Source organism: Glycine max, chromosome 15 (genome assembly GCF_000004515.6).
Source record: "Glycine max cultivar Williams 82 chromosome 15, Glycine_max_v4.0, whole genome shotgun sequence".
Lineage (NCBI taxonomy): Eukaryota > Viridiplantae > Streptophyta > Magnoliopsida > Fabales > Fabaceae > Glycine > Glycine max.
Window position 1 is genome coordinate 7,715,047 of NC_038251.2, and position 26,216 is coordinate 7,741,262.

Consider the following 26,216-nt stretch of genomic DNA (forward strand, 5'->3'; position numbering starts at 1 on the left):
TGCTATTTTAATTTCATTAGTTTTCTTAAAGATTAAGCTTAAATCTAATTGATTATCTTTAATGATTTTTTTTAATTATATTATTTTTTATATCCACATTACTCAAACTACCTTCCTCAAGGAAATAATCCAATATCACTTGCATGGTTATTGAATATTATTTTTTCTCATTTAATTATTTTTTTATTTGTTTCTATCCCTTTTACCTTTATTTGAGAATAATGATATTCTTTACTAATAGGAGAAATCATTATCAAAATCTATATAAAGACCGCAAAAAAGACACTCCCAGCTTTAACTTAGAAGGTACCTGTATATGGATACAACTTGTTTTAAAAGATATAATTATTATTAGAAGTTAAAATAAAATGTTGTAGTGGTTTATAATAATTGATAATACTTTTATATAACAGCAAGAAATTAAAAAAAGTTTAAAAATAATAGAGAAATAAATAAAGCGCGCGTGAGAGAAGAAAGAGAGCGCGTAGTTGAGAGTAAACTTGCAAATGTCGCCACGATGACCCATCATCGCTCCGCTGTTGTTGAAGACCCCGAGAGTCAGAGAGAGAGAACGAAACAACGCTGTTTCTTCCATTCTCCGCCAAACATCCAACCACCCCTAACAAACGACACCAACCACAGCACAATTCCGATTCAATTAGGGTTTCCACTTTCCAATTTTCCATGGAACCCCAATCTCTCCCTCCTCCTCCCACCATGGACGACGCCCAAGACCCTTCCTCAATTTGGGACTTCTCTTACCTCCTCGACTTCAACCTCGACGACCAAGATGGTATTTTTACTAGCAGTAACTCTCTCCCTCTTCCCTTAAACGACGACGACGACGCCGCCGCTCCCGAGATTTCTCAAAACGACAGGGTCCGAAAGCGCGACCCGAGGATGACATGCTCCAACTTCCTCGCGGGTCGGGTCCCCTGCGCCTGCCCCGAACTCGACGCGAAACTCGAGGACGAGGGTTTGCCCGTCAAGAAACGCGCCCGCACCGCGCGTGCATCTGCGTCCGCACGCTGCCAGGTCCCTGGCTGCGAAGCCGATATCTCAGAGCTCAAGGGGTATCACCGCCGACACAGGGTTTGCTTGCGCTGCGCTAATGCCGCCACCGTTATGCTCAACGACGAGGCCAAGAGATACTGCCAACAGTGTGGAAAGTGCGATTTTTGTTTCACTCTCTTCTTCTCTTTTCCGTCATTTGATTCAATTATTACTTCGCTGCTGAGTTACTTCTATTGTTCTAGATGTGCTTCAATTGAATGCTACCTTGCGATTGTGTTGTTGAATTGACGGTTAACTATGCGAATTTCTTCGCAGGTTTCACGTTTTGTCGGATTTCGACGAAGGTAAACGGAGCTGCAGAAGGAAGTTGGAGCGGCATAATACCAGAAGGAGAAGAAAGCCTCCGGCGGATTCTGGAGGTGCTGCTCATAGTGAACTACTTCAACCTGTTGCTCAAAATGAGGAACACAATTATCATGTGGAAGCTGGAAAAGGTTTATTTTCAGTATTTGATATTACTATGCCATGCTGATAGTCTCATTTTTTCTCCCTTTTCCATTATTTTCTTCATATGGATGTGGTAGTTTAGATAAAGTTGGTTTTTTGTGTTGCAAGAATGCTCACTGGCTGTGTACGAATCGTGCAGATTGTTCAAATTTGAGTACCGATGTCAATGACGTAGGAGTGTCTCCAGATCATGAAGATGAACCGGTCTCCATTCCCAGCTTGGCTCCAGATCATGAAGATGAACCGGTCTCCATTCCCAGCTTGGCTCCCGAAGCACAGAATATTAATAGTGACAGTGTTGTGTCTTTGGCTGTTTCTGGTGAAATGCGGGTGAATAGTGGGAACACTTCTAATTCACCTTCGTATTGCAACAATAAGAATGCCTATTCGTCTGTGGTGGGTTGCCCTTTTTGTTTGTTATTAAATGTATTAGGAAATCGTGGTTAGTGTTTGCTGATTGAAAGTTCATTTGTAGTGCCAAACAGGTCGGATTTCTTTTAAGCTTTATGATTGGAATCCTGCAGAATTTCCTAGAAGGCTACGACACCAAGTATTTTAAAGCATTGTTATTGCAGTTTAGTATTTGAATAGTGGCAAGATCTTCTGCTATGTACATGTATGTAACTGATTAACAGGCAGCCAATTGCATTTGTGCAGATATTCCAATGGTTGGCAAATATGCCTGTAGAATTGGAAGGATATATCCGCCCTGGGTGTACGATCCTGACAGTTTTTATTGCAATGCCTAACATTATGTGGATAACTGTAAGGGTTCAACTTGATGTTCTTTACATTATGTGGTTCTTGTGTCATGGTTAAGTGGTCTTATTACCAGTTACCTGCCACAATATTGGACTAATAAACTGTATGGTTCTTTGTTCTGCTCATTATTCTGGGCAGTTTTTGCTAAATTTTGCTGATTGAGATGCTTATTTGTGCTCTAATCTACTAATTAGTATTTACTATATACCATCTGATACATATTCCCTCTTTTAATTTGATGATTCTAGAACTTGATACTTCAACTAAAATAGAAGAAAATTTGCTTTCCCTCATTTTTCAAGTTTTTACGGACTTTGATTTGTTAACTTTTTTTCTCCTGATTTCATTTTTTCTTTCTCTTTTATGGACCAACCAGTTATTGAAAGACTCTTTGGAGTATGTGCACGATTTTGTTGCTCCTGGAAAGATGCTGTCTGGAAGAGGCACCGCATTAGTTCATCTGAATGACATGATCTTCCGTGTTATGAAAGGTTTTTTGCTGTTTTGTGTTCATTATGTATGCGTTATATATCTTCTTTTTGGCTTACTCACTTTTAGTATTTTATACCTTGATCCTTGTGACAATATTAATGGTTTTGTAGGGTATTTATCCTCCATCTTGGAGATGTGCATTATGTTCTAATTTTTCCAAAACAAATTAAACAATAACAAGTTTCTATTGGATTAGTTTCCCTATTTATTAATATTTCATGATTTGTTTCCTTATTTAGTTAGGATTATGATCTAGTATTAATGTAAATAGAGGTTATTGCTTTATGTTTTGTATCATATTGTAACACATCGTATCGTATCAAGTCAATATCAATTTTCATATATTCAGTCTTTGTATCTTCATGTTTTTTTCCCTCTATACCTGAACTCTATCATTTCAACAAGCACATTTCTATGGTTACAGATGGAACTTCTGTGACAAAAGTTGAAGTTAACATGCTGGCACCGAGGCTTCACTATGTTCATCCCACATACTTTGAGGCTGGCAAACCTATGGAGTTTGTTGCTTGTGGAAGTAACTTACTGCAGCCTAAGTTTCGGTAGGTAATTGTCACCTCTAATAATTTAAACCAGTTCTTTGTTGCATTTATTTTTATAATAGACATAACATAAGCATGTTTGTCTGCATATGTGCATTATATCTGTTTTTAGCAATGTTGAAGTTGGGGTAAGCATCCATAAGCAAAAAGAGAGCGGGAGATGTGTAATATTATGGTAGAGGGTTTGGAGCATCCTTAGATCTTATTGAACCTGAAATCTAAGTATTTTGTGTCCCATAAACAAGAATCTTTAAACTTCGAAAGGAACTTTGGGTTCACATGTAATTGGTTGTTGGCAAAGAAGACATGTAATGTTGTTTTTCTCCTATATACTGTTTTATGATTGATTTGGCTTTATATTCATAATTCATGCTGATAAAAAAAAATATTCATAATTCATAATGTAACCATTTCTTGCGATTATCTCATCATGGTTAAAGAGAGACTGTTTTATGTTGTTAGAAGCTATGAAGCACCGACACTGACACGGACACCGGACACGACACAATCAGAACAAAACTTAAATTCAAAATCATAAGTAAAACAACTAAGTCATACATAAACCAATCATAAGTACAAAACAGTCCAAGTGCAGCAATCTGACAAGTAGGATAACAGAAGCAGAGCAAAGAATAACGAAGTTATAAAACACTCTTATAAGAAAATAAAAGAGAATCACAGAGATGAGAGGAACGAACAGAGAACCCACAAGCTTTGTAGTTGCAGCAAACAGAGAAGCCACTTTGAAAAAACCCACTAGAGTACTGCAGTTGCAGCAAGCAAAACGAGAGAGATGGGAGTTGCAGCAGCAGCAAACAACAAACAGAACAAGAGAAACCACAAGCTTTGCAGTTGCAGCAAACAGAGAATGAGAGAGATGAAAGAGAGAGAACGAGATGGAGTGGGTTTGAGATGAAGTGTGAGTGAAAGAGATGGAGCCAAGGATTAATTTCACAAAAGAATAGGGGGCACGAGAGTTTAGGTGAGGGAATTTGGTCAACTAAAGAAGAAATATGGCTTGTGTTATTGTTTTTTGGGCTGAAATGGGTTTACTGGGCTGTAAAACCTGGCATGTGCGAACTAATGATAAAAAAAAAAGCTTGCAACAAAGTTCTACATATTTTCATAATGAATATATAAATAACAAAGGCTAGTAAAATCTTCACTATCAATTTAAATAAATGAGCTATCCGTGGGCCATTAATGTTGAGCTTGTAATGCTTGAACTTGACTCATTTAAATAATTGAGCCTATTTCCAAGCTTCACTTTGTTTATTTAATTAAACAAATGAGCTTGATTGAGCATTTAATAAGTTGAGTTTGAATAGTTCAGGAATAGCTAAGCTCATTTACATCCCTAAATTTATTTTATTTTGGAATCTAAGTTCCTTATGTGGTTTAGCCCAAGAGCATGGTAAATGTACATCATATGTGGCACTAACTTTATTAGTTTTTTTTGTCTTTCTCCAATCTCATTGCTGTTAGCATATCTAATGTAATATCAAATTGATCATGCTTTATACTTTCTTTTATTTCAGTTGATATAATTTTCAAATGTCATCTTTGTACAGCTAGTTTTGATTCTGGTTCCCTTGTCAATGTGTTTCTGACTGTATTGAGGTGGTAATCATGACAGGCTTCTTGTATCATTTTCTGGAAAGTATCTGAAATGTGAGTATTGTGTGCCATCTCCACATAGCTGGACTGAAGACAATATTTCGTGTGCTTTTGACAATCAGTTATACAAGATATATGTTCCTCATACAGAGGAAAGTCTCTTTGGGCCTGCATTTATTGAGGTAATAATTGACCTATAGTTCTGTTTCCTTTAACTATGCTTTGACCTGGATGTTTTATTTGCTTACTGCTGTGTTTCTTTGCTTATACTTTGGGAACACCTGATGTTGATCGTAATTACTTCCAGGCCTGTTAAACGTGTTGTACGCACACATATGCTTGTGCTAGAGACTCATCAAACAAATTAATGAAAATATAATTTTTAATGACCACATTTGAGTACTTTGAGCTTAACCAGATCATATAATTTGTGTGCCATTTTTGATTGGTAATATTTTTCTTTCTTTCTTTATTTATTTATTTTGTGCTTGTTTATATTTCTGATAACTAAATTTGAAGACATCAGAAGATCTCCAAAACGAGCATGCAAAACTGTGGTAGCATATCATTCTTAGAAAGTCATTCCCTGGTATTTGATTCAGCACTGTTACCCTGTTGGTTCTTTTTGTTAGACCGGTTCTTGTCCGAAGTACATGTAATTTATGTAAGTAGGCTCTGTAACTAATGGCTGCAGTGGTTAGGAGAGTTATTGACTTTGAGCTTTGGAATCCAGTACTGAATTGTACTAATGCTTTATTTATTAATTAGGCATGTCTCTTGATGATAATAGCTTCAAATTAAGATAAATTGTCTGTATCTTTTGGTTTAATACAACATTGATTGTCAGTCCATTTACAAGTTTGATTAAGTTTCATTTATAAATGCTTCACATCAGTATGAAAGATCTTTTTTTTAAAAAAAAAAAAATTAAAAATTGTTGCTTTTATGCTAATTCATATTTCTTACCCCTTGTGTCTTATTGCATTCCTTTTGCTTTTTGCAGGTGGAGAATGAATCTGGTTTATCAAACTTCATTCCTGTACTCATTGGGGACAAAGAAATTTGTACTGAAATGAAGACACTGCAGCAAAAATTAGATGTTTCTCTCCTTTCTAAACAATTCCAGTCTGCATCTGGTGGTTCTATCTGCAGCTCATGTGAAACTTTTGCACTTAGTCACACATCATCATCAGACTTCCTTGTAGATATAGCATGGTTGCTTAAGGACACCACTTCAGAAAATTTTGACAGAGTGATGACAGCTTCACAAATTCAAAGATATTGCCATTTGTTGGATTTTCTGATATGCAATGATTCAACAATTATTTTGGGAAAAATATTACCAAATTTGATAATCTTGACAGAGAGCGTGGAATCCAACAATGTTGTAATTAATAGGACAAGTGATGTTGACATAACGCAACTCCTGAATCACATACATAATGCTAGTAATGTCATATGTCAGAAACATCAGCAAAGTAGAAGTATAATTGTGCACTCTGAAATGGAAGGCTTTAAACTTGCTCAGGGCTGCTCCCAAGATAACATGCTATCAGTTGCAATTAACAGCCAGGTTAGGACTATTAATTTTCTTTCCTAGTTTTCTCCCTGATGATGATGAAATATGAACACATTTTGAAATTTTGAAGTTTTAGAGTTACATGCTTTATAACTTTATTTTACTTTATTGGCATTTTCTTGCCACTTAATGGAAAATAAAGTTGATGCATCCGGTGTTGATATAAGCTGTCTAACTCTTGTTCTCTAAACTGGTGGCAACGACAATCAATTTGTTAGAGCTCTTGTCAGTTTAAAATTGAGTGAAATGTGATAACTTGGAACTTAGCAATTGAAGTGTTTATGTGCAGATTTCACTAATACACTTGTATTTAAGATATTATTAGAGAGGTCGCAATGATTGTTAGACAGAAGGAAGTTGTTAACACATTCAAATTGGGAAGCAGGGGTAAGATTGAATAAAAAGGGAAAGAGTATACCTATAAAAAAAAGTAAGGGAAAGAAGTAGGAGTTAGGGTTACCCATTGAAATAATAGAAGCAATCAATAGTTACCATTTCTTTTGTTATGGTTATTTTGTGGGATTTATTTCTCACACAATAATTCATTAAATTATAGAATGGATTTTTACCTATACCTAGATCTCAGATAAATGAAAATTTTATTGATAAAACCTTTTCAATTGTAGCCAATATCTTATTACAAATAATTGCGATATCTTCGGGAGAAAAAAGGGCATTCACTTATTATAGAGATGGTGCGATTTGATTCTATTTTTTTTACCGAAACCGGTAAAAAAGTGGAAAAAACCCACGCCTGCTGAAGGTGAAATTTGTAAATGAAAGGATTAATTCCTTCTGTCATGTATCCTCGATTAATGCATCCTCATATGCTTGAACTTTAGGTTTATAGTATTAAGTGAAAGGTTATACCTATACTTATGTGGACCAAATAATTCAATGGGGGTTGTAACTGAACCATACCACATAGTTCTAGCAACGACAAAAGCTGCAAAAAAGACAGTAGCAATACTGCTGGAAAGGACAGTTTCGATATTTCCCATCCGTAATCCTTTATATAGACGTTGGGGTGGACGCACACTAAGATAGTCACAATAAGAAGAGTTGTCTTGGTGATTATGTTTAATTTATTGCATTACACCCTATTATTATCTATTTATCCTGAATTTCTTATCTTCTAGCTGAACTTGGAGTATGTTTTTATTTATAAATATTAGAATTTAGTTTCATTGGTTTAGTTCTTCTGATGTTAACATCCAAGCTCCCAGCAATTCCTTTTTGTGTTTTAATTTATCCTGCAGTTTGGATATCCCCTACGTAGTATTCTCGTTTTATAACTTCAGATAGTTTGTAAGATCTAGTGACACTGCTATAGCATTTAACATGCTTTTTCTACATGGATATTTGTTTTTCAGGGTATCCTGTCGAGAACAGATGAGAAGTGGGGAGTACTGAAAAGTCCAACTTCTAATGACAAAACGGAAAGAATACCACTTTTGAAGAGGGATATTATAATGAGCGTGGAAGAGTTGCCTGAAAGATATGGGCGTCGATGTTTGGGCAGGGGATTCTTGACCTCTCGACCAGCTATTTTTGTGATTGTTTCGGTTGCTGTTTGTCTTGGGGTATGTGTTGCCGTCCTTCATCCTGGTAGGGTTAGTGAGTTAGCAGTATCGGTTAGAAGGTGCTTGTTTAACTATTAGTATTTTTTGCATTTGTCTTCTAGTTGGTACATATTTGTTGTAACACTAAATAAAATGGTGTTATGGGGATAATTAGATAGTTTATTACATTGGAAGCTTAATCCAAGGTTGCTAATTTGTGCATTACCAATTTTATCGGATGTCCAGAGGGACTTGCAGTTACAGGTGCTGTGATGTGACTGCAACGAGTCTGATCATTATAGTTAAAGTTTGTAATTCCTGTTATCATTATATTATTACAATTGGGTTTTTATGCCAGAGTTCTCTCTAGAAACGTGTAATTCTTGTTATCATTATATTATAATCCTGACTAGACTTCAAGAATAAGTGTGGCTCATTTTCTGAATTAATCAATTAAAAAATAAGTTTACTTTTTAGTTTTAAATTCAATTCATTTTTAACTCTTAAGTGGCCGAGTTTGATAAATCAGGTTAAATTCGATATAATAATATATAGTACTATGGAATATTTTTTATAATATGAAAGTAAAACTGTTGTTAAATTAGAAAGATGTGTGTAGGCATTTAGTCCATTGTCTATTATAGCCCAAATAAAATGAAAAAAAATAAGAAATGAAGTGTACATATAAGAGAGAAGAAGGTAAGAATATCAGACGAGAGGGGAGTGGAATAAGAGGCACAATACATGAAGTGAAAAATTAAGCCCCAGGCACCGCTTGTAATGTTGGAGTGGACGATTGTGTGAGGCAAGGCCACATTGTGATGTTTGTACTTTTGTACATCAACATTCAACTCCGCTTTCACCATTATGAATTATGATCTGTTTTAAATTATTCACTCTAACTATAAAAATGGATTTTCCCATTGAATACTGTCAAGATATTTATATAACATGGCAAAAATCTCACAAGTTACAACTATACAAAGAATTAAATAAAATAATCAATCGATTATACATCTCAAATACCAGAACTAAGTTCTTTTATGATATGCTGCTATTGGTACTATTACTAATATTTATGATTTAAATCAAATTAGATTAAATTATAAATGATTCTTGATTTAAGTTTTTCAAAAGGTAAAACGACGATAGAAGAAGAAGGAAGGCAATTAGTATTTTTTTTTATATATATTTTATTTTCACGTATTTATGCTTTTCTCACCACTGATAATTCATAGTTCTCATTTCCTAACTTCCACTAACCAGATTGATGTTCTCAATATTTTGAAGATCTAATTTAGCACTTATCGTGTGTATTATTGGGTGCATGTGCCTATGTGAATATTCTTTTGATTAGTGGGAAAGAAAAAACAGACAAAAGAAAGAGACTAGATTCTCTGGGTGGTTACACCCATTACATAGCAAGATAAACTTGATACAAAGGAGAAGGTCAAGATTAAAAAATCTTCAAATCCTCATGAGAAGAGTTCCCTACTTAGCAAGCCAGTCCACACATTCTCTCGCATGAACAAACTTCACCTCCCACTCAAGGTTGGAAGATATAAGATTGATGGGGTGGTTAAGAAGGAAAGATCGCCGATTGAATTTTTTCCACCAACTAAAAACTAACAATTAATATTTAACCAAAAAAAAACCTCCCACTCAAAGTGAATTGTGAATCAGATTCACAAATTGTGCCTTGCGATCTTCAAACCATGGTAGAGATTATAATGGAAATAAGCCGCACCTGCAACAATTGGCATCCAAAGACAGATGCCTAAAAACACAAAACATGTTAGTGGGAAAAAAATTGATATTTTCTGGGACATTTATCATTGGTGGAAAGAGTAGAAGAGAGCCACTTGTAGGCAGTTTTCGCAGAATAAACTCCATCAGTGGAAGGTGGCTAAATAACTATATTAATCTAGTTTGACAAGACATTAATTAGTTCGTTGTTAAATATTATTTTAAAAAATAATTAATGACATTTTATGCTATTTATAGGTCAAAAATAGAAAATTATATGTGCTTCAAGTAAGCTGTTCTCATGAAAGCAAGACTTTTAATCACTTCGATCATGACCTTCTTATCACTTTCTCGATCTTGTCTCCATAGTGTTCATCTTAATTTCAATGCGCATATTCCTTATTATTCTTGAGAGATAAAGTCTACTCTATTACAGAAAATGTCATTATTAATTAAAAATGTTATGTATTAAGATTTTTTTGTTAATGCAATATTTGTTTAACAAAAATTTAAATATAATAATTAAGACGATATGTTACTTTCAGCTGTCTCCATATATCGTATTAATTATTGGTAACAAATCAGAGTAGGGAGATGTCACTTTCTATATAATTAATTAGTACCAACTTGGAATACTAATTATAATAATTAATACTAATTACAACTTGATAATACTAACATATAAGTTATCAACTTATTACTTTCTATATCGTATTACTAGTTCATGTTAATTTTAATAATTTTTTATTGACAAATATTAATTTATTAATTTTATTAAAAATATTAGTTAAAAGATTTAAACTTATAATCTCTTTTTCCTTTATCTTTTTTAATCACTAGAGAATCTTATATCCCCGTAATTATAATAATTAATATATTAATTACAAGTTGATATGTTATTGGTAACATGTTCCACTCCCATAGAGAGAGAGATGTTACTTTCAGCTGTCTCCATGTAACATCCTAGTTTAATTTTCTTATTTTTCACTGATTAGTTATTATAATGTTTCAATGATTTGGCAGCATGCCTACGTATACAAAGACTTAGTTATTGGAAGCAATAGCAAATCAGACATTGTATATTACGCGTTCAATAATACAATAATATTAATTGTTGAGGGACAACTAGATCCATTACCGTTGACCAGTCCTAGGCCTAGCTAGGCTGAAAAACGTGCATGTTAGGAAGAAGACTATGCAAATATCCTGGACAAAACTTCCACCTATTTTGTGAAGCTTTGAAACACATCACGTAAAGATTAATTTAAAGGACACTTTTAATAGTTGTTTTCTTCCGTTTACATCAGCTTTTCATTGATAGAATATATATATCATAACAGTCTTTTTTTTAAAAGAATTATTCAAAACCGGGTCCGTCCTAACCGTCGTCCTTAGGTGCAACAACACTGAACGCATGACTAAAAGAAGTTCAATTTTTTTTTAAACAAAATTAAGTCTTGTAATAATTTTTTTATTATTCTATATATATTATTTTTATAAATAAATTGAAGTTTTTGTTTTATTTTATGTCTTTTTTTATTCAAATTAAAATATAACATGTGACTGATCTATGATAATAGATTTAAAATATTTTTTAACAAGATAAAACACAAAAAATAAAATTATAAAAGAAATAAAATTAAAATTAGTATACTAATAAAGAATAAAATATATGTAAGCTTTAATATAAAATGATATTAGAAGATAATAATAGAATCATAAAATTTTCTTTGTGAGACTAAATATAAAAAAATTAAATTATAAATATAATTAACATTTTATAAATATATAAATAAATTGAAATTTAAAAAATCAGACAAATTACATACAACCTTACCCAAAATTGATAAAATTTGAGAGAAGTGTGAATAAGTTTTAAGAATAAAATATGGTTTCTTTTAAATCAAATGTTTCTTACCTTTTGTGCAAATGAGAATTAAGAGACACTTGCTTCCTGCTTTAAACTGAATAATAAATGATAACATAAGAGTAAATTAAATAAAAAATTATGATATATCTCTTTCAAATTTATTAAAATCATATCATTTATTTAGTAAAATCAGATATTTTTTTATGAAATTATATGTTTATTTTTAAATGCTTAAATATAAAATAACTTAATTTAATATTTCGTCCAGGCCTCATAAAATCTCATGATCGGCCTTGTTGAAGACTAACCTTAATTAATTAACCGTTAAAAAATTCTTAACCTATTAGGAATTTAGGATTAGCGGCGAAATGATTGGATAGCACGCATGGAGTCTTTCTTCTTATATTGGAAGGGAGGGAGAGAAAAAGGAAATTAAGAGGCTCCAAAGTAGATAAGGACCCTGCTAGCTAGACGTGCAAATTCAATGATCCTCTACATACTCCTATTTATGTTATTCATTTATGCCAAAAGTTCATGACTCACCTACAGCTTAATTATATATACTATTAATTTAATTTGGTAGAGTTGATACGAGACTCTATCTTATATCCAGAAATGCATAATAATATAAACTGAGCTTGATAAATAAAAGTAACCTTAACTGTGTACTACTACTATTTTAAATATAAGCAAGGAAATATCATCTAAAACTAACAAGAGTTTTCTTGCATTGCACGAATATTTTTAATTTAAGTATAAATTATAAATAAAAAAATAAAGAAAATAATATTTATTTTCATGATTAATAATAAATATTTCATTTAAATAATTATAAATAAATTAAAACTTTTAAAATTGAAGAAAAAAATATTAAATTAAACTATTTGAATCAAGACAAACCACTCTTGTAATCCAGGGAGTTTAATTCGATTGATTATTTTAAATTTATTAATACTGTCTTTTATTCTTACGGTTAAAAAAACTCTTCTTAATAGTGTACCAAATTTCAAAATAAATTTTCATTAGCATTAATTATTTTTTTTAATGAAAATTTAAATTCTTCTTAAAAAGAAGTATTCTCAAAATGATGCTATTGTTTGCCCTAACATTGAGAAATCAAATCTTCTTGGGATACCGTAATCAAGCAGCTGGCACCGGAGGCTTGACTGAACAAAGCATGAAAACAATAGGCCAGATATTGATAAGGTTCCTTTGCTGTCATATATGTTTTATATATATATAACCTTTGCTCTCTAGCAAACAACAGAAAGGGTTAGAAAAGCCATAAACTTGATGTAGGTCGGCTATATTAATTTGTTTTTGTTTTCCCATTCTGTTATTAATATTGTTTTGATCTATGACTTGTTTAGATCAACTTAAAGAGTCAATTTTGATCAAAATTCATAGTTGACACACCTCCAAGGTAGAACATGGTTTAGTTTTAAAATTTTCTTATCTGAAGTGAAGTTAAATTTTGATAAATTTTGATAAAGTAAATAAATTACCATGCATGAGTTGTGTATTCAATGGGCATTCTTAAAATTTGAAGCTAAATTAATCATATAGATAAATTGAGAATAAATAGTTTTTCTTTAGAATATTTTAGTTAGTTTGTGTAAATGATTCAATCAAGATTATATTGTACTTTTTTAGCCGGAGACTCGATTCAATCAAGATCAAACAATCATAAGACGGACAGTGACATATGCCGATAATTTTGTTGTACTCCGTGGTCCGTATAATTTTTTTCGTACAGAATTATTTAACATCTAACAGCCACTTAAACTGGTTAGACATTTTTCGTCGAACTTTATATAACAAAATTTCATGAGGTGACATATAAATGGAGTGCATAAGACAGATTAAGAAAAATCATTGTTGTACATCCTTTGAGGTGTAGAAAGAAGAAATAAAGAGAGAGATATATTATAATGATTTAAAATAATACAAAAAAAATAAATAATAAGAAAACGAAGTGAAATAAAAAGAAATTAATAGTGGGAAAATATTAAATATATAGAATATAATTAATCAAGGAAACTGGTGTATGGACACCCCCCCTGCTAGTAAACAATCTGATAGCAAAATAATATAGAAGAAAAACAAATGTAAATATGTTAGGTGATGCAATGTAGAAAAGAAAAGTCTAATAAAAAAGAAATGAATATCAAGAGAATGTTTGTTGTGTTGGATTGTCTACAAATTATTTACTGGATAATTAAATATAAGTTAAAATATGTCTATAATTCTTAATAAATATTTAAATTTTGAGTTTGTTTTTTAATAAATTATTTTTTTGTTTTTGCTTCTTGATAAAACAAAATTTATTTTTGTCCTTTGCACTTTTTTAAACCTGATAAATTAATAATTTTTTATTTATTATTAGTTTCTTTGAAAAAAACTAATAATAAATAAAAAAATTATCAAAGAATAAATACAAAATTGATTAATTTATTATTGAATAAAAAAATGTCAAAAATAAAAAATAAAAATATTATTTTATTAGAAATTCAATAAAATTTTTTTATCAAAAAATAAATATAAAATATAAATATTTATTAGAGATAAAAAATATATTTTAATCTTGCATATACGATACGATTGTTGAAGGAAGAAAACACAGATCCAGCCTCACGCAATTCCATGCATGTTGGCCAATCATTGTAATTAGACCCAAAACCATGGAAATATGGAATGGATTCTAATTTCTAAAGTCTGCAGCCTAATATGACAAGCATATTATATTGATATATAGCTCCCATACGAGTAGGAGCCACGTAAGGTGAGATGAATAAACAAAGGACAATCATGCACTGGCCACACCATCCCCTTGCAACTTGTTTACCAAAAAAACAACAACTTGGTCCTTCTAATCCATTACTCTAAGGAGACTAGAGGGTCTACATTGGCCTCTTTTGTAGTAGCCACATCAGTAACAGCTTCATTCCCACATGCTATTTACACATGTCTAATTTGACACACATGCTTGTTCATATTACCATATGCCATACCCTTAATTCCCTCTTATTTCCTATTGAAAAGTATCAGGGCAACATTGGAAATTAACATTGGCTCAAAATGAATGCAATATAAGTATCCTCCAACATAGCATGGTTTTGCATGTCCTCCTTTCACAACATAACATATTGCTCTCTAATTATTCTAGTGTTGCTATTGTGTTGTCACTTTCTCTTTGAGGCCATTTTTCTAGCTATTTAAGAAAATGGCAATTGAGCAGCACAAGGATGTGGAGAGTGGATATTTGCAACAGCCCTTCATTCAACCAGAGGAGGCTGCTGCTTGTGAAGAAGTTGGATCAGATAAGAGTGTGGAAAATGGATCCATTGGAATGGTTTTTCTTAGCACACTTGTTGCTGTTTGTGGTTCTTTCACATTTGGAACTTGTGTAAGTACCCTTAATTAAGCACATGAACATTATAACTGCCTCAGAGTCTACGTTGTCTTGTATATGTTTTCAATGACAAAACTATGGAAAGTGAAAAATTCGGTGTATGGCTTAAGAAAGAAACATTCTGAAAATACAGTTCAATACATGTGTTTGTTTTCTGGGTTAGGAACCAAACCAAATATCACGCCAAATATACAGAAAAAAAGGTTTTCACCTTATCTATGTTAAGCTGAAGTTACTATTAATTTTGGTAGGTGGGATATTCAGCACCCACTCAAGCGGCTATCAGAGCAGATCTTAATCTATCTCTTGCTGAGGTAAGTATTATTCTAGTTTTCCCTCCTCATTCACATTTATATATAATACTCTCTCTTCTGATTTTTTTTTTTTTTTAAATTTTGGATTGGTAGTTTTCCATGTTTGGTTCATTAGTGACCATTGGTGCAATGCTTGGAGCTATAACAAGCGGGCGGATTACAGATTTCATTGGCCGGAAAGGGGTATGTGAAGTCTACATGCCTAATAAATAAAATCTATATCCAAGTTATTTAACATTATCTTCAGCTTTTAATTGGTTGTACCTGTATATATAGTAAGTTCACGCAAGAATTGTTCAATATTCTGAACCATGTATTATGTCTTTCCATGTTAATTATTACATTTTGAATAAATAATACATATACAGACAGTACAAAGGTCTTCTACCCTTTAGACTATTATCTCATTACAAATTATCTATTATAAGTTTGTTAGCTTTTCCAATAATTATTTTAAAATAGATACCACTAATGATTTCTTATCACACAGTAAAAGCTTTTATACATGCCATATATATTAATTAAACTCTTACTTTTCATGGGAAACAGGCTATGAGGATTTCAACAGGATTCTGCATTACTGGATGGTTAGCCGTCTTCTTCTCAAAGGTGTTCATCTTCTGCACAATATGTGTTCTTACCAAAAAAAGTTGTTACAGAATACAAAATAGGTTCACTTATGCTATTCTGTCTACTGCAGGGTTCTTACTCCCTTGACATGGGAAGATTTTTCACAGGGTACGGCATAGGAGTTATCTCTTACGTGGTAACTAATTTTGATAATCAAGTCTTTTATTTATTTTCATTCATGAAGTTTAGGCACATGCCGTGTAACTTATATATACATATATCTTAATTTATTTATATGTTGCCTCTTTGCTATAATATATGTCTAACAGCAATCAGCAAAATGGAACAGGTTCCTGTATATATAGCAGAAATAGCACCCAAAAATCTTCGAGGAGGACTAGCAACAACAAATCAGGTGAGGGAATATTAATTAAGAACTATCGTATTTTTTTCTTTAATTAAAAGTTTAAGTATAATTGAGTTGAATTTTGGTTTTGACTGATTTTTTTGCAGCTTTTGATTGTTACTGGAGGGTCAGTCTCATTCTTACTAGGAAGTGTAATAAATTGGAGAGAACTAGCACTAGCGGGTAAGTACATAATAACATTAGTTTTGAACGGTAACAAATTTTGGATATGTAGAAAGGTATAACAATTGGCTTGGTTTGAATTTTGAAGGGCTAGTGCCTTGCATTTGCTTGCTGGTTGGTTTGTGCTTTATCCCCGAATCCCCCAGATGGCTGGTAAGCACTAATTATTGAGCTAGAATCATTATCTAAGGACCAAATGCTCCTTTTATTTCTTCTTGAAGGTATATGACTATATAAGTATAAAAGGAATATTCGAATGAAATTTAATATGCATGTATATATGTATTTTTTTTAGGCAAAGGTTGGCCGCGAAAAAGAATTTCAACTAGCTTTAAGTAGACTTCGGGGTAAACATGCTGATATTTCTGATGAAGCTGCTGAAATTCTGGTACTTTCCAAGCTCTCTTAACTGAATAATTGAAAACCTCCAAAGAAATTTGAAAACAATTTGATATGTTTGATGACCTGAGCTGACTTATTCCCCCCCCCCCCCCCCCCCCCATAAAATAGGATTATATTGAAACTCTTGAAAGCCTTCCTAAGACTAAGCTGTTGGATTTGCTCCAAAGCAAATATGTGCGCTCTGTAGTTGTAAGTAACAACACACTTCTCTAGCAGAAATTCAATGACAACGCACAAAATTAATCAAAAGATCTAAATTATGTTATTGTCACAATTTCAGATTGGGGTCGGGTTAATGGCATGTCAACAATCTGTTGGAATTAATGGCATAGGATTCTACACAGCAGAGATTTTTGTAGCAGCTGGTAAGTGAGAAGAGATACATCATACATGCATGCTGATTTTGGAAAATAAAAAAAGACCTCTTTGTTCTGTCTGTCATATTTATTCTTCTATAAATGTTGAATTTGCAGGACTTTCTTCAGGAAAAGCTGGTACCATAGCATATGCTTGTATACAAGTAGTTTATCTCTGTACTGATTTCTCATAAATTAATCATGTGACCACATTATTCTGTCTGAATTTCATCTGTTACAATGAATGACAGATTCCATTTACCTTATCGGGAGCCATTTTGATGGATAAGTCTGGAAGAAGACCTCTTGTAATGGTAAATCTATTTGCAAGCCCTTATCTATCAAGGTCAACTTAAAGTATGTGGAATAAGAACTTTGATGCTCAACAAAAATTCTTGTATACATGCAGGTTTCTGCAGCTGGGACATTCTTAGGTTGCTTGATTGCTGGCATTGCTTTCTTTCTCAAGGCAAGTCTTAAATTAGTATAAAAAATGTAGAATATTTTCTCCATAAATTGTGTGAATGTGTGTGTCTTTATTCTAAAATTCGCCCATATGACTTGATGGATCAGGACCAAAACTTATTGCTTGAGTGGGTACCTATATTAGCAGTTGCTGGCGTGTTGGTGAGTTTTCTTGTGCAACATTCATTTACAAGTTACAACCCTCCACCCCCTTCTCAAATTCTAGTTTGACCTGAAATTCTCCTATCTTTTGAATCTTATTGTTATCAGATCTACATAGCAGCATTTTCGATTGGTCTCGGATCAGTTCCATGGGTGATAATGTCTGAGGTATGTATCATTTGGCACCAAAAATTATAGCTATAGGCATAAAGAAAAGCTAGTCAACATTGAAATTGAAGCTATCAATATTTGTTTCAAAAAAGAGATGCAACATTTTAAGCTTTTGTTTTCCAATAAAAATGCCTGAGATTGCTAAATGGAGCTACTCTTGTTCCTCATATACAAGGCCCCTTCAAAGAAAATAGTTGAAGTAAAGGCCAGCAATTAAAAAATGAAGGGTTATTTTCTTTTCCTGTCCTTGAGCTTCTGGAAAAAGGAAATAGGAAGCATTGATGGTAGGAATCAAAGAAGAAGAGTGTTTGTAACATATTGTTATACACACTTAAGTAAAATTTATTGAAAACTACAAAATTATGGAAAGGTTTGCTTAATAAGATATGAGACTTACAATTTTGTGATTTCTAATAAATTTTAACTAATTAGAGAGAATGTGTCCAAAATAGTGTGTTGCTAGCATTTCTGACCAATCAAAGAAATGTATGGTGTATCTAATATTACTTTTCATACTTCAGATATTTCCCTTACATTTGAAGGGGACTGCTGGAAGCTTGGTGGTTTTGGTGGCTTGGCTAGGAGCTTGGGTAGTTTCATATACTTTCAACTTTCTCATGAGCTGGAGTTCTCCTGGTAAGCACACAATATTATTATAGAAACACAGTTAATTAGCATTCTTGTGCCCATATGACTACAATTAGTGAAATGTACTTATATTGTTTTATTTTTGGACAGGTACATTGTTTTTGTATGCTGGATGTTCCCTCTTAACTATTCTATTTGTAGCAAAATTAGTCCCAGAAACCAAAGGAAAAACTTTGGAAGAGATCCAGGCTTGCCTTAGTTCACAGAGATAAAAGAGAAAAAAACGCACTCGCAGGACCCTGTCAAATCATTACCATCATTTTTCAAATTCTTTTAGATCCATTTAGGACCGTCAAGGCATTAAATAACATAATGCTGCCATATCCATTTTTTTGTTGTAGTATAATAATAATAACAATGTATTATTAGCTTATTTGATAAGAAAAAAATCATTCTGTAACACTCTGCCTCTGCCTCTTCCGGTTTTGTAATGGATTTGTTGTTTACTTTACAAAAAGTAATCCAGGTGTAGCTTCAGCTTTGTGACTAATCAATTGATTGGAAAAATTCACGTAAGCTTCTTGATGCCATCCATGTAGTTCGAACTTTGAACAGGTAGATAGAGACGTGTTGAGGTTCTATGAAATTTCACGAATTAAAGGGAAAAAGAGAGAGAAGGTTATCAATTATGTGATTATTTGAGTGTTTTTCTTCTTGTTGCAATACTGACATGACCATTTAAATTTAAGAACTATCCAAGCTCTTCATCATTAATTTGCTTTATTTTCTTAATGAATGATAATTATTACAGATACATAAAAAAATTAATTTTCTTTATATATACACACACACATATTCAATTTAAATTTAGCGTATTTCTAGACAATCAACTAATACAAAAAGAAAGTCATATTTAACAAGTTTTTCTCAGTAAAAAAATAAGTTTTATGCGTACTTTTTTTCTAAATAAAACACTTCATTTTAAACACTATAATTAGCTCCAGATGAGGAACATAAAAGTTTTAAAAAATTAATACCATTAGAATCGAAATATTTATCATCCAAAAGAAGCTTATAAACATCTCTTGATTGCATCGAAGTCAAAGAATTTCTCTTTCTTTTTCGTTTTGTTTTAGTGAAGTCGTGATTCTAACCATGATTTCGCCTTTTGAATATATATATGTCTATAGAAGTCGTGAATTCAACGACTACTTGCATATAAAAATTATATATTTTAAACTATTTATCGGAGAGAAAAAAAGTTTATCCTTTTAGGTTCAACTGTGTGGCGTCTTCCTCTGAGATTCTGACATGAGAAGCTAAACTTGTGAGTCAGAAAGAGCACAGAAAGTGTTAGACCATTTTTTCCACGAGAAAAGTTTTCCAACTAGTACCATGTTAGGCATGACATCATTCTCAACGCAGTTTGTGAAAAGGCAGAACCTACCTCCTAGTTTTCATCATCATGTCCAGGTTACTAATTCCTATTAATCCTGCTAATAATCCGAAAATAGAGGGAGAGGTAGTAAATAGAGTGGAAATTATATTTTGTTTAAGGGAATTAGAGAAGAAATGTGAGACAGTGGAAGCATAGAAGGATAGTACCTTCAGGATCTCTGACTTGTTTTATTTAATTGATGTTTTGTTTCCAATGATTCTCTCTCTCTCTTTGTTTCTTAAATCAGGTTCTAAGGAAGGGAACTTGAAAAAAAATGTTTACTTTGATGCAATTAAATGATGCAATCCAACTAATTTTCTTGACAAACATAAGTTATTTTATTTTATTTTTTGCTTATATTTGAGACCAAAAGAAATACTACTACTTGATTGAAGAGAACACACTTCCAGCCTCACACATTTCCATGTATGTGCCCAATCATTGTATACCCGAAACCATGAAAATATGGAATGGATTCTAAAGCCTGAAGCCTAATATGACAGGCGTATTATATTGATATATAGCTTGTATTGTTCCATCCGAGTAGGAATCACATAAGCTGAGATGAATAAGCAAAGGGCAATCATGCACTGGCCACCGCAGCCCCCTGCAATTTGTTTACCAAAGAAACCAACAACTTGGTCTTTCTAATCCATTACTCTAAGGAAAGGGTCTACATTGGGAGAAATTATTGGTCGTTTTGGATATAATAGGGATTATTGTGATTTTCATTAATCTCTATATATCACATAATTGAGTTCTATTATTATTTTTTTATAAATTAAAAATCTTGAATATGCTCACATAAATATTGGTCAGAATCATACATGTGCTGTAATGAAGTTTCTAATAATTTGTCATAGATTGGCCATTTGTAATTGCCCTTCAGACAGCTTCATTCCCACATGCAGTTTACATTATGTCTAATTTGACATGCTTGTTCATTTTACCATGCCATACCCTTAATTCCTTCTATTCCCTAATGAACAGTATCAAGGCAACATTGGAAACATATTTGCCCAAAATGTTGCTGTGGTACATGCAATATAAATACCCTCCAACACAGCATGCTTTTGCATGCATGTTCTCTAATTCTTGTGTTGCTATTGTGTTGTCACTGTCTTTTTGAGGCCATTTTTCTAGCTATTTAAGAAAATGGCAATTGAGCAGCACAAGGATGTGGAGAGTGGATATTTGCAAGAGCCCTTCGTTCAACCAGAGGAGGTTGCTTGTAAAGAAGTTGGATCAGATGAGAGTGTGGAAAATGGATCCATTGGAATGGTTTTGCTTAGCACACTTGTTGCTGTTTGTGGTTCTTTCACATTTGGAAATTGTGTAAGTATCTTTAAGCACATGAACGTTATAATTGCCACACAATCTATGTTGTCTAGCTTGTATGTTTTCAGTGACCAAACTATGGAAAGTGAAAATAAGAAAAGAAAAAAGTGAAAAACTTGGTGCATGGCTTGAGAAAGAAGCATTCTGAAAATACAGGTCACTACATGTGTTTGTTTTCTGGGTTAGGAAACAAACCAAAAATCACACCAAATAAAAAGAAAAAAAGTTTTATATGTTTAGCTGAAGTTATTATTTTGGCAGGTGGGATATTCAGCACCCACTCAAGCAGCTATCAGAGCAGATCTTAATCTATCTCTTGCTGAGGATAGTATTCTAGTTTTCCCTTCTCATTCACATTTATATAATATTTCTCTTCTGATTTTTTTTTTTTAATTTTTGCAATTGGTAGTTTTCCATGTTTGGTTCATTAGTGACCATTGGTGCAATGCTTGGGGCTATAAGCAGCGGCCGGATTACAGATTTCATTGGCCGCAAAGGGGTATGTGAAATTTAAATGCTTAATAAATGTAGTCAATGTTGAAGTTATTTTAGCATTATTTTCAGATATTAATTGCTTGTGTCTATATAATATGTTCACGCAAGACAACTATATATTTTGAACCGTGTATACTTTCCATGGGAAACAGGCAATGAGGATTTCAGCGGGATTTTGCATTACAGGATGGTTAGTTGTCTTCTTCTCAAAGGTATTCATCTTCTGCACAATATGTGTTCATACTAAAAAAAGTTGTTGCAGAATACAAAATATAGGTTCACTCATGCTATTCTGTTTACTTTACTGCAGGGTTCTTACTCCCTTGACTTGGGAAGATTTTTCACAGGGTACGGCATTGGAGTTATCTCATACGTGGTAAATAATTTTGATAATCAAGACACATTTATTTATTTTCATTCATAAAGTTTAGTCACGTGCCATTTAACTTTAATAGTTATATATATGAGTTTTAGTAATGTACTAACAGAGTGAAACAATCTTACACTATCATTCAACCACAAATCATTGTTAGTTTTGTAAAAATTAACAAACTTACCATACATGGTGTTCTGTAATTGGATGTTAGTGTAAAATTATTTTACACCGTCAATGCATAACCTTTTTTCTCTATATATATTTATATGTTGCCTCTTCACTATATCTAACAAGAGTCAGCAAAATGGGACAGGTTCCTGTATATATAGTAGAAATTGCACCCAAAAATCTTCGAGAAGAACTTGCAACAACAAATCAGGTGAGGGAATATTAAAAATTATTGTATTTGTGGAGATATAAGGTTGGTTTGGTGGTAAATGGTGAAGGGAGGGAGGGATAGGTCATAGATTCAAATCCTCCCACTAAAAAAAAACTAACATACTAACAACTAACATTTGTCGATAAAAAAAAATTATTGAATTTGTTCTTCCACTAAAATTTAGAAGTTAAGAAGTATAATTGAGTTGAATTTTGGTTGACTTTGAATGTTTTACAGCTTTTGATTGTTACTGAAGCGTCAGTATCATTCTTATTAGGAAGTGTCATAAATTGGAGAAAACTTGCTCTAGCGGGTAAGTACACAATGACATTAGTTTTGAATTGTACCTTAAGGCGTAACAAATTATTGATAGAAAGGTATAACTGTTGGCTTGGTTTGAACTTTGAAGGGCTAGTGTCTTGCATTGCTGGCTGGTTGGTTTGTGCTTTATCCCTGAGTCCCCCAGATGGCTGGTAAGCATTATTAAGCTAGAATCATTATCTAAGGACCAAATGCTCCTTTATTTTATTCTTGAAGATATATAAATATAACAGGAATATTGCAATGAAAGTTAACATGTATGTATATATGTATTGTTTGTAGGCTAAGGTTGGCCGTGAAAAATAATTTCAACTAGCTTTAAGGAGACTTCGGGGAAAAGATGTTGATATTTCTGATGAAGCTGCTGAAATTCTGGTGCTTTCCAAGCTCTCTTAACTGATTGAAAACCTTCCAAGAAATTTCCGAACAGTTTGACATGTTTGATGACCTGAGCTGACTTATTTTTTTGCTAAAAAAAATGCCTCCTCCCCCTTCTCTCGAATTCTAGTTTAACCTGAAATTCTCCCATCTTTTGAACCTTTTGTGATTAGATCTACATAGCAGCATATTCAATTGGCGAGGGACCAGTTCCTTGGGTGATAATGTCAGAGGTATGTATCATTTGACACAAAAAGTTATAATGTTAGAGTTAAGCTCTTGTAGGCCGTAGCATATAGTTAAAGAAATGGCAGCCATCAATATTTGTTTCAAAAAAGTTCTTTATCAAGAGATGTAACATTTTAAGCTTTTGTTTTCCAATGAAAAAAAAAAAGAGCAAAAGATTGCCAACTGGAGCTACTATTGTCCCTCCTATATAAGACCTCCTTAAAGAACATAGTTGAAGTAAAGACCCGAAGTTAAAAATATATGAATGGTTTTCTTTTTTCCTATCCTTGATGGTAGGAAAATCAAAGAAATGAATATTCTATCAAATGCTACTTTTCATATTTCAGATCTTTCCCATACATGTGAAGGGAATTGCTGGAAGCTTGGTGGTTTTGGTGAATTGGCTTGGAGCTTGGATAGTTTCATATACTTTCAACTTTCTCATGAGCTGGAGTTCTCCTGGTAAGCACATAATAGTATTATAGAAACACAGTTAATCAGCATTCTTGTTCCAATCTTACTATAATCAGTAAAATGTATTTATATTGTTTTATTTTTTTGGACAGGTACTTAGTTTTTGTATGCTGGAAGTTCCCTCTTAACTATTCTGTTTGTAGCAAAATTAGTCCCAGAAACCAAAGGAAAAACTTTGGAAGAGGTTCAGGCTTGCATTAGTTCATAAAGATAAAAGAGATTCACTCTCCTATTGTGTCACTTTTTCATTGGTTTCATGGTTGACTACTAGTTGTTACAATTTCTCGGAGTTAAAAATCGCCTGATGTCGAGCACATAGATGTCATCCACGCAGTACTTGTTGGCTTGTAAGGCTGAATCACCCATGGATTCAAGAGAGAGGGTTTGAGCATTCACACTTGTCGGATGTTAATCGACTAATGGACTCCCTTATTTGCATAGTCATCTAACAAATTAGGTTCAAATATAACCCAATCTAACTCCAGATCAAAATTAAACACATTCTAATTTTACATGAAAAAAAATCATACCAAGTTTTTTTATAAAAATTGATTCCGAACATTTCAATATATATAAAGATAAAAAATATATTTTAATTTTTATATCATTCTTTTAATCCATTTACTTATTTAGAACCGTCAAGACATAAAATAACAAAATGTGTCATATCCATTTTTTTTATAATAATAATAATAATAGAATTATAATATATATACAATAATTTTATAATAATTTATACATCATCATTTTACATTTTTATTTCTCTCTATTATATTATTTATTATGTTTCAAAATTTTGTCTTTTCTTTTACTTTTTTTCTTTTCTCTCTCTTTATTGTATAACTTATTTTACAAGCATCATTTCTCTTTTTCTAATAATTTGTTGTTTACTTTACAAAAAGTAATCCAACTGTAGCTTCATTGCGTGACTAATTAATTGCTTGGAAAAATTCACCTATGCTTCTTGTGATGCCATGTAGTTCGAATTTGGAACAGGTGGATAGAGACGTGTTGAGGTTCTAATATAAAGAGGAAGGCTATGAAATTTAACGGATTTTTTATTTTTATAAAAAGAACTATATACTATTATCTTCCGTTCTATATATAATAAACAAATATTTAATTTATCAAAATTAATAAAAATATTTATATTAATTAATTTTAATCTATAATACTATAAATTTTGATTTTATTTTAAAATTGCTTATAACATTAAATAGTTTAAGTGATGATTATTTTTTAAGAGATAACTTTTTTAATTAATAATATTTTTTGTTTTGTTAATAGTTGGACAAATTTAGTTATATGCTTTTTATAATCAAGATAAAAAGAAAATGTTATATTTTGTTTTTTTTCTTTACATAAAGGACTACAGAGACTTAGGTAGCATGTGATAGTTTGAGTATTTTTTCCCTTGTCGCATTACTGACATGAAAAATTAAATTTGAGAACTATCCATATTCTTTACCTCATCAGTTCATTATTAATTGTCGTTTTTTTAAATGGATGATAATTATTACCTCAACCAGATACATCAAAATTTAAGTTGATTTTTGTGCATATATCTTACACGTCTTAGAAATAAAGTCTGATATAAAAATATCAAATATTTATATTATTTTGACTTTGAAATATATCATTTAATTACTTTTTAATTGTTTGATATGAATAAAGATAAATATTAAATATTTTATATTTCAATAAATAATGTTTATTAGATATTTTTACTATTTTCTAATTGAGTAACATATCTTATATAATATCTCATTCTAATCATTTTAGTATCTTATAAAATATTAATTTTGAAAAATATTTAATATCTTGAAAATATTTAAGGTCAAATATATTTTTGTTCCTTCAAAATATTATTTTTAATCACTATAATTATATATATATATATATATATATATATATTTAGTCTCTACATTTATTAAAAGTAATGTGATTCTAGTCCATCATTAGAAACTAAAAACACATGTTTCTGAAATTTTTTTGTAATTGTAATTAATGAGTGATTAAATCTTTTATATCATAAAAATATTTCATGTATA

General features: G+C 32.0%; 2 protein-coding genes and 1 pseudogene across 3 annotated transcripts; all 3 read left to right on the forward strand.

The window, feature by feature from the left end:
- The first annotated feature begins 441 nt into the window (after positions 1-441).
- LOC100819905 (squamosa promoter-binding-like protein 7) lies at positions 442-8,450 on the forward strand. 2 transcript variants are annotated; one of them, XM_006597487.3, is made up of 11 exons: positions 474-1,169; positions 1,330-1,508; positions 1,661-1,708; positions 1,751-1,917; positions 1,997-2,071; positions 2,179-2,286; positions 2,660-2,774; positions 3,200-3,335; positions 4,972-5,134; positions 5,956-6,525; positions 7,905-8,450. In XM_006597487.3, exons 1-11 carry the CDS (start codon positions 685-687, stop codon positions 8,190-8,192), a joined length of 2,334 nt encoding a protein of 777 aa, XP_006597550.1. In that variant the 5' UTR covers positions 474-684; the 3' UTR covers positions 8,193-8,450. The 2 variants fall into 2 exon arrangements, with proteins under 2 accessions (XP_003547221.1, XP_006597550.1); XM_003547173.4 differs by having other exon boundaries at positions 442-1,169; positions 1,661-1,917.
- Positions 8,451-14,633: 6,183 nt separating this feature from the next.
- LOC100820441 (sugar transporter ERD6-like 16) lies at positions 14,634-19,314 on the forward strand. Its single transcript, XM_003547174.5, has 18 exons — positions 14,634-15,115; positions 15,373-15,435; positions 15,529-15,618; positions 15,985-16,044; positions 16,136-16,201; positions 16,355-16,420; positions 16,519-16,594; positions 16,683-16,747; positions 16,890-16,982; positions 17,105-17,185; positions 17,277-17,361; positions 17,470-17,516; positions 17,604-17,666; positions 17,762-17,821; positions 17,926-17,979; positions 18,088-18,147; positions 18,672-18,786; positions 18,889-19,314. Exons 1-18 carry the CDS (start codon positions 14,933-14,935, stop codon positions 19,008-19,010), a joined length of 1,449 nt encoding a protein of 482 aa, XP_003547222.2. The 5' UTR covers positions 14,634-14,932; the 3' UTR covers positions 19,011-19,314.
- A 510-nt stretch (positions 19,315-19,824) lies between these two features.
- LOC100775534 (sugar transporter ERD6-like 16) lies at positions 19,825-24,397 on the forward strand (annotated as a pseudogene).
- Positions 24,398-26,216: the final 1,819 nt, after the last annotated feature.

Excerpts from the sequence above, each read along its gene's own strand:
- LOC100819905 (XM_003547173.4), top strand. The coding sequence starts at position 685 with ATGGAACCCCAATCTCTCCCTCCTCCTCCCACCATGGACGACGCCCAA. Across the intron at positions 2,072-2,178 it reads CTAGAAGGCTACGACACCAA|ATATTCCAATGGTTGGCAAA; the intron begins GTATTTTAAAGC and ends GCATTTGTGCAG. Across the intron at positions 2,775-3,199 it reads GATCTTCCGTGTTATGAAAG|ATGGAACTTCTGTGACAAAA; the intron begins GTTTTTTGCTGT and ends CTATGGTTACAG.
- LOC100820441 (XM_003547174.5), top strand. The coding sequence starts at position 14,933 with ATGGCAATTGAGCAGCACAAGGATGTGGAGAGTGGATATTTGCAACAG. Across the intron at positions 16,748-16,889 it reads CCGAATCCCCCAGATGGCTG|GCAAAGGTTGGCCGCGAAAA; the intron begins GTAAGCACTAAT and ends TATTTTTTTTAG. Across the intron at positions 17,980-18,087 it reads TAGCAGTTGCTGGCGTGTTG|ATCTACATAGCAGCATTTTC; the intron begins GTGAGTTTTCTT and ends TATTGTTATCAG.